This window comes from Plectropomus leopardus, chromosome 12, assembly GCF_026936395.1.
Source record: "Plectropomus leopardus strain MGB_pleo_1.0 chromosome 12, ASM2693639v1, whole genome shotgun sequence".
NCBI classification, from domain to species: Eukaryota; Metazoa; Chordata; class Actinopteri; order Perciformes; family Serranidae; genus Plectropomus; species Plectropomus leopardus.
Window position 1 is genome coordinate 4,021,421 of NC_142187.1, and position 17,102 is coordinate 4,038,522.

Genomic DNA, 17,102 nt, shown 5'->3' on the forward strand with positions numbered 1-17,102 from the left:
CATTAGACCCTCCCATCGACTAAGGAAGAGCGGCAGAGGATGATGAGGGAAATTAGTGGAAACGTGGCTTATAATAACTTTGCTTTCATTGATTTGTTTTAAGCCGCCAAAAAAGTCGATGTCAGTTTAAGTGTACGCTATATTTAGAATATTTTCAGGGCTTTACCTTGCCATAAAATAGCCCTAATTGACATTGATTACAAGCCATTACATCAAAAACACCAGACTCCACTGAGAAAAACATTTACTCATTTTACTCCAGTGAACAGCTGAGCTGCTGCTCTTCAACTGCCTCCATCAGCTGTTGTGGAAGGTAAAGAGGAGACAATATTACAATATGTTGAACACTTAAACTGATAGTGATTTTTTTAGGTGATTAAAACATGTTTTGCTGCAGCTGCGCTCACTGATATCGCTTAGCTTCTGTGCCAGTGTTGTGGGACTGTACTTTATTTATAAGAGGAGGAAGTTCTGAATTCAGGTTTCAAAGGGCTAACACCACCAGCGTGTTATTACCATGACAGGGCATATGATATACAATGAGCAAATAATGCCGTCATGTTCAATTATCCCAACAGTCTTTGTATCAGGGAAAATAAAGGACGTTTCAGTCAAGGTGACCTACTTTCAGTAAATGTGTTTGAACATAAAAACAGCTCACATTGCTTAAATATTAAAGCAGTAACTTACCCTGATGGCGTCCAACTCCTGGGCATTCCACCTGATGACCTCATCAACACAGCACTCTTAGCCCCGCCTCCTAGTCCCTCGGACCCAGCTCCTGAAGAGGACGATGAGTTCAGCAGGTTTTTAAGGATCTCCAGATTTAAATTCTCCCGTTTGCTGCTGCCGCTGCTTGTTGCACATGTGTCTGACTTGGCATTGTTATTGGACGCTTTGAATGGTATCCCGCCTCCATTTCCTCCTCCACCAATCCCTGAGCCTCTCTTAGACAGGAGGGCGTGACCGACGGGAGGCTTTGCCAGAATGGGTGGTTTGATTGGCTCCTGCTTGGCGTTGATGACCTCCTGGCTCTTGACATACTTGGCCTTGTCAGCTTCTAGTCTCTCAACAGCACTGAGGCGCTTTGGGTTAGGCTCCACCTGAGACACACATGAAGAAAAATATGTTAATTGTTAATATGTTGATCCAATCTGTCTGTTAGTGTGTGTAACCAACTCTCAATCACTCAAAATTTTTCCACATCGTCAAAATCTGCTAAGTATTCAGCCATGACATTGAAAATATCTGGGAGAACACAACATAAGAAAAAAGAGCCCCGATATGTTTACTGTGGTGCAGCCGACCATCAACAGTCACCTGGCAGTTCACACCAGACGCGCATTTCTCCATACCAGTCAGCAAGTGATTTAATCACATGGAGAGCTCTGTCTCTGTCTGCTTGTATGTCTCTGTGTGTGCCTGTGTGTCTGCTCGTCTCTCCCTATATATATCTCCCTTCAACCAGCCCAAAAGAGCACATGTCACCCCGCTGCTAATTTCTCTTCACTGGCTTCCAGAGGCAGCCAGAATCAAATTCAAAGCACTTCTCTTGGCTTACAAAACAATCACAAGAACTGCTCCAGCCTACCTGGAATCCCTGATCCAGGTCTACTCTTCTTCTCGCCCACTACGCTCTGCATGCGAAAGACGCCTGGTGCTTCCAGCCCAGCACGGCTCTAAATCTCTAGCCAGACTCTTCTCTTCTGTTGTTCCCAAATGGTGGAACAAACTTCCAAACTCTGTGCGTTCTGCTGAGTCCCTTTCTACTTTTAAGAGACAATTGAAAACTCAATTTTTCTGAGAACACCTAGGCACTTAACCTGACTCTTCTCCTCTTTGCCCTTTGGGGTAGAGTAAGTCAGATGGTCCAAAACCCGGCACCTAATGATTATCTAGCACTGACAAAGTTGTGTGATGTTGTATGTTGACTGTCATCGTAAGTAGTGATACTGAGATTGCTGAATCTCAGATGCTGAGATCGCTACTGGTTATTACTTTGGTTTCCAAAAAAAAAAAAAAAAAAGGGGTGTGTGTGTGTGTGCGGCACTTCTTCTGTCACTAGACGGTAATACCTGTGACCAATCACACCTGAAGCACTTTTTGCACTTACTAAGGGTTTTTTCCTTAAGTCTAAATTCTTGCTTATGTTGTACGTCGCTTTGGATAAAAGCGTCTGCTAAATGAAATTGTAGAATTGTAGAATATATACACACACACACACACACACACACACACACACGCTTAGCTGATTCCGCAGTGTAATGTTGTACAGTACCTGTCTCCTGAAGTATTCAGGGCCCTTATTGAGGATGCGGAGGGGTACGGCAGAGCCAAAGGCCGAAGCGGGGCCAGCGGCCTTGCTATCTGGCAGGGCTGGAGCCAGAGTCTCTGTCGGCATGGCAACAAGGCGACTGGGGTGGCCGGCCGTGGTGGCAGCGGGTGCGGGGGGGTCGACAGAGGGCGGGGGCACCGGAGGACCCCCAAAACATGAAGACACAAGGTGGAGAGGAGAAGGTCTAGAAAGAGATGAAGCCCCTGGCCCTCCTCATCACCTGTGGGACCCTGTGAGCCAGACTCTGGGCTGGGGGGGCTGCAAAAGCACTGGATTTAAATATACTACTGCATTGCCTTAGTAGAAAGATCTCTGTCAGCAGCTCCACTACTGAAACCACTGATTATACTGGTGTTCACTGAGACGTCTACTGATCTCTTCATCAAGATAGATGGATAGAAAGAGAGTGAACGAGTGCAGTGACAGAATGGAAAGGAGAAAAAAGAGTGATGAATGTGTTTCTGTGCAGTGGTGTGGATGAGTGCTTCCACAGGGCCAAAAGAAAAAGCAGAGGATAGTGGGAAAGGAAAGCCCTGCTGCCTCTCCACGATGGCTTCAGCTCTTCCCTCAGCTCGCCACGCGATCTGAAAGAGGCAAAAACAGGAGAGAGACAGAGACAGCCAATGGGGTTCGAGTTAGACTGTGACATCACGCACATAGCAACAATAGCAGGAATAGCTAGGACAAACATACCGGACATACGCACACGCACGCACACACGCACACACACATGTGCACGCAAGCACGCACACACACGAACACATGCACACAGTCTACTTGCACTTACTAGCTCTGTTTAAGAAAGCTGACTGTGTAAAGTACCAGGTGCTTAATGAATAGTTGAAATCAGTTCTGATGACAAACAGAAATATGAAAGTTTTCATTTAAATGTTTAGTCGAGAAGGATAAATGACAGAACACCAGGCTGTTTTCCACAAAGAGCTCATGTTCCCACTGGAGCTGCCCACTCAGTCACTCTGTGGTCTCTAAGCAGCAGTTGGGGCTTCAGTGCTTTGCTCAAGGGCACCCAGTGGTGGTCTCAATAAGAGAGGATACCAAGTTGGACACTGAGGGTGCAGCCACTGAAAATCTTGGGGTGGCATAGAAAAACCAAAAGCCATAACTGAATTTCAGGAATTTTATTATGTTGTATAAGTATATAGTTACAAGTATGTCAATATGGAGAGTAAGGAATCTTTTATTTATATACTTCAGTTTCTTCTTGTACAGTTAAGGTGTATTTTGTAAGATCTGGACATAATTTTAGATTAAAACCACAGACTGTATATAAAGATGGACAACATGACAGCTTCTCCACAGTTTAACATTTCAAAGTGGATCGCCCCCTGGTGTTTGTCTGCAGTATAGGTCATTAAGCCCTCCCTTCCATGTTAGTGAATGGACTTAGGCCAAAAAAAACTAAAAGAACATGCCAAATACATTTTTCCCAAAGATGGTTTCTGTCACTGAAGGTAGTTCTCATCACCCTGATGTTTGTTCAAGTGTTTGTTTTCATGATTAGTTTAGTGTTAATGAGTTATTCAATTCTACAAAAAGGGGATTTTTGGCCATGATGGACAGCTGTGAAAGCCAATCCATGGGTTCGTATACAATGGAGCTACTCGCAACTGGTTTTGATGGGTGTTTTGGCACAAACTCCCCTACTGCTGATATTGCTACTGTGCAGAGCCCGGCTCTCACTAGCACAAGATGGAAGCATCCGTATCTTGGATATTTTAGCCTCACTTTAGCATAGCCGGGGGAAGGTGGGGGCGCGTCGTCCATCTTTATATACAGTCTTTGTTGAAAACATTCAAAAAATGATCTAACCCTATCAACAGAGTGTGAAGAAATAACACCTTATGAAGTTGTATCCTAGATGCCTATGCATTGTATTGTAGAGATATTCAATGCTAAGCAGCCAAATAACGTGCAGATAAAAAAAAGCTAGTAAAAAGCTAAATTGATGTCAGAAGATAGCCGATAGGTTCCAAGATTGTATTTCAGCCAATGTGTTGTCCTTCTTTCACTCTCCACATGACCTGTTTACCTGCAGGCAACAAAAATCCACTCAAAGTTGATTGGATTGTTTGGACAGCAGATATGACCAAACTGTGCATCGATCTACAGTAACTCTAACTGAATAAACAAAAAGTAATTATATGCTCCTGTAAGTCTTCCTATGAAATAATGTGTGTAGAACAGAAGTTGAATGTGTGGGTTAATGTGTTGGAAGATGCCGTCAGTGTTGGAGCAGTGCAGTTTGGAGTCATCCACTCACAACTAAAAGGCTCTAATAAGTGGACCTTTGCATGCCAGTTATGTTCCCAAGGTTCCCACTGACCTCCAACAACTCAGCCATTATCTGTGTCACTACTGTAAAACCTTTATTGTCTTTATATATCAGTGCAGATACATACACACACCTCACCTGCTCACATTACCACTCATTAAGTTAGACTGTTACGGCGCTGTGGTAACAGTTTAACTTAATGACTGAAAAAGCAGAATGCCGGTGGCTTATATGAACGCCTTGACAATCTATGCTAGATACTTGTGATAGAGTTATTTTATATATCCCATGAGGAACAAGCCACAATACATCAAGTATTTTTGATATATTGCCAACCCCTACATGCCCTGTTAGTAAACAGGGATGTCCTGTTTCCCTTTGAGAGTTTATTTAACAGTATCAATACATTTTGTGCACAATATTATTTAAGCAATGAATGTAAAATAAGAAATGGAACACAGTAGATTCTCCATCCTATTTCAACAGCCTCCTATAATCTGATACAACTTCTGTTTGGCCACGCACGCACGCACGCAGGCACGCAGGCACGCAGGCACGCACACACACACACACACACACGCAGCATGTGGATTATGTCTTTTTAAATCTGGGAATATGAAGCCGCTGATATTGGATTGAATTTTAATTATGAATATGAAAGCGTCTGGTGGTCTGCTTGTGTGTATCATCTATTTTCTTAAAATGGTGTGTGTCTGTGTGTGTGAGAGGGACTGATTAAAATCTAATCTGCCATCCAAATCCATCCCCTGCAGAGATGGCTCACATATGCATGCATCCACGCAACACACACACACACACACACACACACACACACACACACACACACACACACACACACACACACACACACACACGCCTCTCTAGGATTATAAATCCTCTGAAGCAACCTGGGAAAAAGCAGCATTTGCATAATATGCTGAGGCATTGAATTGTCAACCCTTCAAAGTGAACTGCATTGATTTGAGAGTGTGCTGCAGTCTTCTGTCTGCATGAGAAAAATGAAAGCAAAGTGTCATTAACTGACTGATATAAGTGGCTGGATGGTTGGTGCGTGCTCTGCAGTAAAGGGGGAAAAGTGTTGTTGTGTTTTGTTACTAGCATTCAGTCTGCAGCAGAGGAGTTCAGCCTCTCAGCTGCAATGTTAATAACAGGGAGTGTCAGCATCAGCCACAACTTTTTATGTATTTACTCACAAAATGCCTCCCCTTCATCTTGCAAAGCTGATTGTTGGAGAGGACCTTACGCTCATTCTCAGGTTCATACTTGTATTTAAGCTTTCATGTTTCTACAGTAGCCCAGAGTGGACAAACCAAACCCTGGCTTTAGTGGACATTCATGTTTTCTTGGCAGCCATCGTCGTTAGAGGATTTTGAGTGTATTTAATAGTTTGAATCAGCTGCATTGTTTTGGACAGAAAGAGACTTCTATGGATAATTCAGCTCAGGGTAAAAACCTCCTGAAAAACAGACACTGACAGAGTTCAAACCAGGACAAGTTTCACCTGGTTGCAATCTGCACAACATCCTTTTGCCGAGTAGGACAGGTACCTGGATCAGCATCCCCCATTGCAGTCCATCATCATAATCAACCAATCATTGATGTGCTGCTACAGGGCTTCTTTCAAAATTCATTTGTGCCTCTTCATAGCTAAGCTAGGTTTTCCAGATTGCAGTTAGTAAAATTAAACAATATCCTCGGCATCACGGAATAAAATGCTTATGCTAACTACATAGGCTATGCGAACAAGTAGGCTTGTCTGTAGCCTAGACTATTGTTCACTATCATTAAAGAGAAAGGATAATATTATTGTTCAGCTGCAAAGACCAGGAATTAACACATTTCCCTCCTTTTTAATAGCCTACTAAAAACATTGTTTATTTGCTTTTTGTAACATTGCAGTGCTAGTTTTGATCTTGGATCAATTCTTTAGGCCTATCACTTCCATGTTGAACCTTAATAATTTGTTATGATCCAGATCCACATGATCATCACTGAGTGATGGTCATGTCTGATTTTTTTGGGTTGATCCCTAGACAATTTGATATTTTTAAATAGACAATGCAAAAGGAGGGAACTAACTTGTTGATTGCAGGTCTTCTTGACTGAAAAAAAATTATATTATTCTAACTCTTCAATGTTAGTGAATATTATTCTATTTTCAAGGTTATCTCGGCCCATCACTGCCATGTTGATGCTGGATAACTTGTTTATGTTGATCCAGGACCATCAACATCATGTTGACCAGAGATTATTTGTATGAGTTAATCCAGGACCATCATGTTGAGCCTATGAAATTTGCTTATATTGATCTTGGACTATTATCGCCATCTTGATCCTGAACAGAACTGCTTGTGCTGATGCAGGACTATCACTGCCGTGTTTCCATCAACATAAACAAATTATCCAGGATCAACATGGCGATGATCCTGGATCAACACTAAAACTGCAATCTTGCAAAAAAAAATAATAAAAAAACAAACAAAAAACAAAAAACAGATTCTGAATAGGCTAGGCTATAAAAAACGGTGGAAAAATGTGTTAATTGCTGGTCTTTGCAACTAAACAATATTATCCTGACTCTTTAATGTTAGTAAAAAATATTCTTGCGTACTGGCAAGCCCACTCGTAAGCATAGCATACCTAGTTATCAAGCTAACTCACTAATATTCTAGGCCATTGATAAGCTTCTTTGTTAGCATAGCCTACCCAGTTAGCAAGCTAACTTGCTAAACCTGCTGTCATCCCATAAGGATTTTGTTAAGTGTTACTGAGGACTATATTTTACTTAACTATTTTCAATTTTGAAAACTGAAAAGAAGCAAAAAGGAATTTTGAAAAAAAGCAAAGTGGCAGGAAATGGATGATGTCAGAAGGCTGTGGTTGGTTGATTGCATGTTGGTCCAGGATCACAATGTGGCATGTTGATCCAGGAACATGTCCTGCTTGGCTAAATCACGTTGAGCCTTGTGATCTGCGATCATCACCACTAGATGCCACTAAATGCCTTTTTATCTTATACACCAGGCCTTTAAGGTATGAAATCCAAATGAGCCTAAAGATTTATTGAAGGTGATCTGCAAGATAAACCCCTAATTTTTGTTACCTTTTTACAAAAAAACGTTTTTGGGCATTTGTAAAAAGTTTCAGTATTGTTAATATTTTTTCTGAATCCAATTTCACCCACACCTAACCACAGTGTGTTGTTTCTGAAGCCTAACACATATGGTGCGGAGTGTTAAATAAATTAACAATCCACAGTTCGAAGGTAAATTTGGACCTTTTAGGGATCTGTAAATGTGATGTAGTATGTGATTACTCTGTGATCCCAGTACTGAACAGAGCCATATGTTTCTAGTTTACCACAGGCACACAACACCGATAAACACACACACACGCACACGCACACGCACACATATACACACTGAAGGACTGATTTCATTTGGATTAGGAACATGTGTCTTGCTCATTTCCTGCAGAACACAGTATCAGACAAAGAAAGTAGAGAAAAGGTGAACCAACAGTAAATCTTTATCTACTTCTAATATCATAAAAACACACATTTCTCTCCCTTCTTTCCCTCTGTAACCTTCCCATACTGAATCTAACTCATTCTGAGCATATCATTAGTCTATGTGATTAGTCTGCATTTCTCTTGCTTCAGAAATCAAAGCTAAAAATCAGCTAACACACTCTCTCTCTAAACACATGATAGTCATGAGAGACGGAGTGGGTTTTAGTCCTGATGCCTGCAGGCCTATTCTTTCCCAGAAAACACTTGGCTGTTGTTCATTTCTGGCTTTATGAATTGCATTGTCTTATTATTGTGTTTACCAGGAATCAGATGCTGGCTGTAGGATAGCTGAGGCAGGACTCACACTGTGTGTCTCTACACCAGTGATACTCAATTTATGACCCGTGGGCCAAATCTGGCCCCCAATAACGTGCCAGGTGGCCCCCCAACCATTTTCTAGTTCACAATAAAAATAAAGTGACTCACACTGGGATTTTTTTCTGTTCTTTCAGTGTACATATGCCAGAGTGCATAAAACAGCATCAAAAGAGAGCTTGTTCTTCAAAAAAGTGATAATGAGGATCCCCCCCCCCCACTAAAATTCTAGAAAAGTCCTAAAATACTACAAATGTGCTAAATTCCTAGACACATCCCCAAACCCATGGAATTTCCTAATATCCCAGAGACATCTTAAAATCCCAGAAATGTCCTAAAATCCCAGAAATACCCAAAAATCCTAGAAATGTCCTAAAATTCTTGAAACATCCTAAAATCCAAGAAAAGTCGTAAAATCCTAGAAACATCCTAAAATCTAAGAAATGTCCTAAAATGCCTGAAACATCCTCAAATACAAGAAATCTCCTACAAGCCTAGAGCATGTATGGGGCTGCTGTGAATGTTACGGTTTGTGGTAATTAGTCGGGATTATTTAACGTGACGACCTGGTTTACCCACAAGTTAGCATCAGACTGCGTACAATTTCATTTTAGTGTCTCCCCCCTTCACTACTACCTCCCCTCTTTCCTCTTGTTTTAGGTCTCTCTCATGTATCACCACTGGGCCTACAGCCAGGAATCAATAGCAAACACACACACACACACACACACACACACACACACACACACACACAAACACAAACAGAGAGAGACCCTCTAGCTCTTTCTATGTCTCGTGTTTGCAGCATTTTGAGTAGAGGCAGCAGAGAAAGCAACCACACTCCCAGCAGCAGGAACCAGTGCACTCCATATTCTCACCACTACTCACCATAGTTCACTGTTCCCTTTCAGTGGTTGAACTTCCCAATTACAATGACCAAACCTCAACAAGATGCTGTTGTTATCACAACCTGACCAGTAAAGAGGAAGACTGTGGTTTCTTAACATATGAATCGAGTTTTCTGGTTACAGAGCCAGAGCACAGGTGTTACTAATAACATTAATGAAGGTGTGCTCGTGAGTCATTCCAATGAGTCAGCTCACACAACAGCAGGACCCTGGAACTGACTCAACCAAATGGAATGCAGCCATTATTGATGTAATTAGTTACACCTGTTGTTTTCTGCGTGTCTGCTGTGAAACAGGTCCATTCTCACAATCCATATTTATCACACAATAATAAGTATCAGTGTGATGTGACATGTCAGCTGATAAAAAACAGAAATGTCAGTTCAGAATGATCACAGATATGTTTGAGGCCATATAGAAACAGGGTTTTTAGTACAATATCCACCAGGGAGCACTGTAAGGGAACTTTGTACATCTTCATGAAAATTCAGAAAAAATAAAACCAAATAAATGTAAAAAATGGTAAAACGAGAGCACAGTTACTGTAAGAAATAGAACTAAAGCATCTGTGTGTAACAAATCCTTCCAAGTGTCTTGGTGATAATAATAAATGAAAATGTATGCTCAAAGAATCTACGAAAGGGCTGCTTCACCTCTTAGTCAAGTATAAATCTGATTTAAGTCGTGCTGATAACTGATAAAAGTAAAAGATGGGCTAGTTCTGACACATTACTTTCTGGTTCGCAGGGCATAAAGAACTTGCAATGTAATCATCACTACAGACTTGTAATAATGTGTTGTTAAGAGGTCATGGTCATTTTAGACATTTCTGTGAGACCACGCTGTAGGCTTCTTATTGAATCTTAAAAAGAGTGCAATAAAGAGAGACAGTCAGAAGACGAGACAAATAGTGGACAAAACAGAGAGGAAGCTTTAAAGAGAAGCATCTACACTTTGTCATTCTCAGTTTTCTTTTGCAACACTCAAACATCAGAGTCACTATGAAGACCTGAGGACTGTGTTGTCTCATGGTGTGTAAAAAAAGCATCTCAAATGAAGTATCAATATTCACTATCTGTCTAATTAACTCTGTAATGCACATGACCTCCTTAGTATCTGGGAATATGTTCTGCTGGTTAACATTTGTTTGCGTGCTGGTGATAATGGTTTCAGTTTGTGGAAATGGATTAAATTAAAAAGAAATTACATATTTGGATGGGCACTCTATGCAACAGTTAACGGTTGGCCTCATCATAGCCTATTTATTACCAGAGGATTCATTTGTTGATGCACTGTCTTGGTTTTCTAATTAATTTTATTTGGTATAGGTTTTTGTGTGGAACATTGTCATTTCTCCAATCAATGTTACTAACAAACAGAAACAGGGTTAGCATCTCAATTTTTTTTGCCAAATTAAAAAAGGTTTACCAGGTTGGAGCTGTCCTGTTGGCTGGACAGCGGTCTTGATTGAGCCTATTGGGTACGTCAGTGCTTCAAGATTTAGCTATTGGCCGTCAGAACTGGACCCCTCCCCCTCCTCCTCCAGGTGCTGCAGGTTGTCAGCGGGTGCCACAGCTATCAATAAAAAAGCACAAATGACAATTGTTAAAAGAAAAACATCCTAAGTCTGTAAGAGTCTAATGATTGGTCAAATTACTGACAGCATTATACAACAGAACCAGCAACAGCTTGTGCATCGCTGCTGCTGACTTGACTCAAGACATGGCAGTGTCTCGACAGGGGACGTCAGTCTAAAGACTAGTTATTTCCCAAACTATGAGCAAAGGACAAAGAGGAAAAGTAAACAGAAGGCACAGGAAAGTAAAATCCACTGAAATACAAGACAGCACCACAGACATTTAGAGAAACTCATTAGACTGTTCATCGCAGACAGAAGTGTCTCTGAGTAGGGAGACAGTCCTCATGGCCCAGAATGTCCCAGAGTGACACACATTTAGTCCTGGCAACCTGAAACAATCATCCTGACTGTTTCAGGATGTAGTAGTTTGGCCTGCTGTCATGACTGTGGATTTGTGTGTCGCGTACATCCAAACCAAAGATCAAGCACTCATAAAACTTTTATGACGTCTATGTCTGGATGAATAATATTACACAGCTGTCTCTGACATTTAAAACAGAGCATTGATTGAAACTAGGTATTATTTGAAAATGCAATACACAATCTAAATGGTGTAGAGTGCCCCATGGATGATGTTTATCTGTAGGCTAACCTGGAAGCTAACATCACCCTGGTTCCCTCATTTAAAAGCCATGACATTTGTCCATTGGATTTTGGATCACTGAAGAAAATAGGCTCTGTGGTAAACAAACATTTAATATACCTACATGATTGCTCAGGAAAATAATCTTTGCAAATTAACACAACTTTTAGGATTTTTGAAGCCTAAATTCAATCCAGAAGTAAAAAGCTAATGCTAGTCTAAAACAAACTACACTACAGTTGCTTCAACACCGCTATAAGGCTATTAAGCCGTATTTGCCGTGGTTCAAAGAAACTAGAAACTCTAGAACATGGATGCTTCACACACATCTTCAAACTGGAAGCAAAGAGGATTCATAGCACAGTTTCAAGATAAGTGTCACCAACTCAGACTAAATGTCTTCCCCTCTGAGATTTGACGCTGAATAATGGCCAGAAAAGTGTTTTTGAAGAACATTATGTAGTACAGTTGAGCTGATCTTTGAGCTTTTGGATATAAAATGTCATATATTTATCATGTTATTCTATTAGCCAAGTGTGCGGCCAAAAACATGTTTCGTGAGGTCACAATAACCTTTTACCACCAAAATCTATTCAATTTATGGTTAAGTCCAAGTGGAAGTTTGCATCCAATTTTAATGAAAATCCTTCAAGGCCTCATTCCCAAGAATGAGACGGATTCAACTTTACAGTGATTTTAAATTTTGACCACCAAAATTTAATCAGCTCATCCTTGAGACCAAGTGGATGTTGCCAAATGTAAAAGCATTCTTGAGATTTTACATTCATAGGAATGTGAAAGACAGACTCGAATACATAATTCCACCATCCAAAACAAGCAATACTGAGAGTTTAGGAAGTGGACCACAGTTCAACTGGTACCAATCTTGGAAGAGGTTTCATAGCTAAAAGTGTCCAAATGTCTCAGAAAAGTTCATATTCCCACATCAAAGCAAATCATTTAAATACTAGGACTAATCAGTGTGTGGAGGTGGTTTTGGCTTTGCACATTTTCACTTCACCTCCTCACGCACTGTCTGGTTCTCATTCCAGTATATTCATTTATTTAACTCGCTGACGTCATCACTTGGCCCTGCACTGATTGGCTCTCCAGTAATGACTCACTGTAGTGGCTGTGTATGCAGGAGCTCAGTGGTCCAGATGGTCACTCAGTGGGAGCTGGAGTCCCACCAAATGACCTGCTAGCTGTACTACAGCGACGCAGCACAAACACACAAACAGCAGAAGCAGCTTGTGCTACTGTACATTCGCTAAGTAGGAAAAACATAAACTACAAACCCTGACAGTCAGCAACGCTCTGTGCTTCAGATTCTTTAGGAGATTTGTTCCAGTAGCTGTTGATTCTGGAGTCGATGGCTCACCAGCTTTTTATCATTTCAGTAGTTTTTCCGTGTTAGTACCAAATGTTTTGTCCCAGAGAGGGGAGTTACCACGGTGACTGCTTTTATAGCAACATCACCCACCCTGTAAAGAGTGGAATTAAAAGTAATGCGGGGTAAAACTAAGTTGAATAAATGGATCATTTCTGCTTATTAAGGCTCGGAAATACTCTTAAATGTTTTCTTCATTGCTTTGGCCTTCACTTCAATCAGTTATGATAACATACTGAGATTTGTATCATGTGACACCACTAAAACGAGTATAGCGATCAGAAAAAGTCCCCAGGAACATTGCCCGGCTTTGGAGCAAATTTTACACTTTTTCCATTTTTTTTCAAGTATTTCTGAATCAGAATCAGAAATCCATATTAATCCTCAGAGGGGAAATTGAGGTTCATTATGGTCGCTCTGATGCCAGCACAGAGAATTATAGCAAGTAGAAATAAGTACCAGCACAAGTATAGAAAAATATAAAATATGAAACAGAAATACACTAACAGTAAACAATTAGTGCATTACATATTATTAAAAATAAAGTATATAAATATGCTGCGTATGTAAATATGTAAAAGGGTAAATGTCAAAGAATTAGTATTAATCTGTGAATATTTGAATTCTAATATGGATAATGTACTGAGAGTGTAAAGTGTGTTAAATATAAAACTGTGCCCTACACTACAATGCAATGTAACAACTAGTCTGTAAAATATAAAATATAAATATGTGTGTGCAAAGCTACAACAATGGACAACAACACAATGGCCAAAAGTGGAATAACAACGTCCATGTCTGTCACATGATGCCCACACAGAGACTTTTTCCCATTGACCTCCATTGGAGGAGAGATGTCTGTAAATCAGTGGATGCATTTTTGTGAGCGTCAAAACTTCTGTGAAATGACTCATGCGTCCTGCAGACTGTGTGATTTTAGCCATCTTAGGCTATGACATCAACTTTGATGTTTGCAGACTGTGTAATTACATCACCCTCTGAATCGCACTGTAGTGGTAAAAAAAATGGAAACAAACATGGATAGACTGGGTGTCTAATTGGGACTAGGCTTACATTTGAAGTTTTATGGTATTACTAGTAATCATGGCCAAATCTACAAAATAATGTAATAATCTGGAATCATCCTTTAAATAACATAATTTAACACAAAGTCATTTTTAAGGAAAGTCACCTAGTTCAAAAAATGTGCCATGGCACAAGACCCAACAGGCGTTACAGCTGCACCCAAACTAGACTTTTCAAAGTCAACTGATAGTTACTGATATTTTACTGCGATTACAGGAGGTTGGAGCAGTCTGGTTCAAAAGGAGGCTCGCTGCCTTTATTGCATTCATTGTTGGAGCAGAGAGTGGCGGAGCAGAACAGAAACAAGTCCTGTTTCTCTTGTTATTTATGGTATGACTCACTTTGTCCAGTTTATATCTTGAGTTACTCTGTGTAAAAGTCTGCAAAATCAAATAACAAGAAAAAAGGCCAGTGATTCATCTGGCAAAATGAAATTCAGCGACACTTGGAGTTTTTTCGACTGATGATTTAAATAATTGTCTGTTAGGGATGAGCCCTGATGGAAACTGTAGTCCTTTACTAAGCTGAAGTGGTGTGTGATTATCAGACCTGCAGGATAAATCTGTGTGGAGAAAGTTAGGGAGCAATGCTCTCATTACCTCTACAGAGGTGCCCTTGAGCAAAGCACAATGCACATTTGTTAAACAGTGATGGTTTCGGTTGCAGAATTATCATTTTCACTCCTGTGTTTGGTCCATTACACTTCAAAGAGCAATGTCCTTTGAAGTGAAAGCGTTTCGCACGTCTGTCAGTGCTCCAAAATAAAAGCTTTTGTTTGTTGTGTCCAACATGTCATGTTTGCTGTACACTGATTCTGTTAGTTCAGTTTGCTACTCACTTTCCTTCAAAGTTAAAACTGATCTTGAAGAAGCTCATCCTGACTTCCAGATGTTCAGGCTTAGACACCGTTTGTGCTCCTTGTTCACTGTGCTCAGCTTGTAAGACGCACAACGCCACCAAAACATGAGAAGAAAGCAGATGTCAGAACTGTGTGTGTGTGTGTGTGTGTGTCTGTGTGTGTGTGTGTGTGTGTGTGTGTGTGTGTGTGTGTGTGTGTGTGTGTGTGTGATGGGGGCTTTTCCAGCTCAGTGATAATGGAAGTCTAGCTCCTCCAGCCTGACTCAGCAGTATTAAACACACACGTTACATCACTGGTGTAGTTGCTCCTATAGAACACAGTGTTCTGGAGGAGCGTGTGGCTGCTGTTACTCAACCTGTCTCTCTGTGTGGACGTCTTTTTCTCAGAGCTTTCAGAGTTTTCCTTCTCTCTGTCCGCTCCCTCATGTTGGCCTTTCACTGGCATCTGTGTAGAACCACTATGTGGTTTTGTTATGATTCTCTCTAAAAACTGAATTCAAAAGGTGTGCAGTTGTATGTTTCTGTTTGATAATGAAATAAATGTGAGGAGATTACTTTTCAAAACATTTCGTGGGCTTCTCTATTTTTTATTCGACTGAAAACTTAACATATGTAACCTGCTCGCCGTTGTGCTTTTCGCATGTAATGAAACAAGTTGCCCTCATCTCCAGCGATGATAACTCCACCGGCCTCTCCTCTCCTGTGCTCCTCTGTCTGTGGATAGATGGGTGAAACGCCCTCAGTGACACATGCACTACATTCACACTGTGGGCCAAAGTGGCCGGAATCTGATCCCCCCCCCCGTGTGACACAGATGTGATTGTTTAATGACAATGTATACAGCAGAAATGGCATGGAATCTGATCTTTTCAAATCAGATGTGGGCCACTTTCTAGTAGCAGTTCTAAATCAGATTCAGATGTGATTTTTTTTAAATGCGACCTCAGTCTGAGCAACCATGAGACCTGTATGGTAATTCAAAGCGACTTTTACACTGCTCTGGTCAAAATCGTTCTATAAAATGAAGAAAAAACTCCATGCGTCCGTGCGTCCCTCTGTCTGCATCTATTTTTCTTCTCGATGGGCTGCCCAATCAATCTGAAATTGCACATGGCCATTAAGACTTGCCATAGCTAGAGACTGACAAAGCCTTTTGTCTCATTCGCCCACTGCCCGTGCCTGTTTGGTATAAAAATACTTGATAAATAACGTTGACTTCAGACGGCGCCATTCTGCCACTGCTTGAATGACAGATATAAGGCGTTGTTTTTTCATTCCTTTACAGCGTTTAAATCAATCTGAAACTGCACATGAGCATTAAGAATTACCATAAGTAGTGTCTAATTCACCCACTGCCCGTGTCCGTTTTGGGACATCTTTTTGCCCATGTGGGCATACGGGCCACATCAGGGCCATGACCAGTATATATAAGAGTCTGGCATTTGCCACATTTTAAACCGTAATGTGAACAGCTACATTAAAAAAGTGGATCTGGTAAGAAATCCAAAGGTAGCACTAAGGTTTGCAGTGTGAACATAGAGATGAAGAGGAGAGAAACTGGCACGACTGTAAGTGATATCAAAGGACAGTAAGCACACTCACTGTGCAATAATGAAACAAATTCAAAGAAATTAGGTAAATAACATCAATACGACTCTCCAGCTGTCTGCAGCAGCTGCTCCTCTCATTCACTGATGTGATCTGATCAGCTCTGATCGGATAGACTGATCAATAGCCAACCCTGCAGCTCAAACTCAGAGTGCTGCTGAGGAAAAAGGAACTCATCAACAGTTCTGTCAGCATGGTATTCATGGACCCGCAACACCCTCCAACTTTAAAGACACACACACACACACACACACACACACACACACACACACACACACACACACACAAATAAATAAACACCAAGTCATTACAAGCCTTAAGTGAAGCTTGGGATGAAATATTTCAGCAGAAACTCATTGTGACCACCAGCAATAGACTGAGCCTGCAAGCTTAACCTGCAAGCTTAACCCTTTGAAACCTGAGCAAATTGGCTTAATTTCTTTCAAAAACATGGGGAGAAGGCAATGAGCAACAAGAAAAGACAAAAAAAAAAAA

The 17,102-nt window shown here is 40.9% G+C and overlaps 1 protein-coding gene across 1 annotated transcript in view; it reads right to left on the reverse strand.

The window, feature by feature from the left end:
• Window positions 1-17,102, reverse strand: part of fam110b (family with sequence similarity 110 member B) — a 57,692-nt gene that overhangs the window by 7,415 nt on the left and 33,175 nt on the right. The window contains exons 2-4 of the mRNA XM_042497701.2: window positions 10,872-11,018; window positions 2,279-2,919; window positions 691-1,103 (exon numbers count right to left, since the gene is read on the reverse strand). Coding sequence (XP_042353635.2) covers window positions 691-1,103; window positions 2,279-2,401 — 536 coding nt within the window. The 5' untranslated portion in view covers window positions 2,402-2,919; window positions 10,872-11,018. The remainder of the gene's footprint in view (window positions 1-690; window positions 1,104-2,278; window positions 2,920-10,871; window positions 11,019-17,102) is intronic.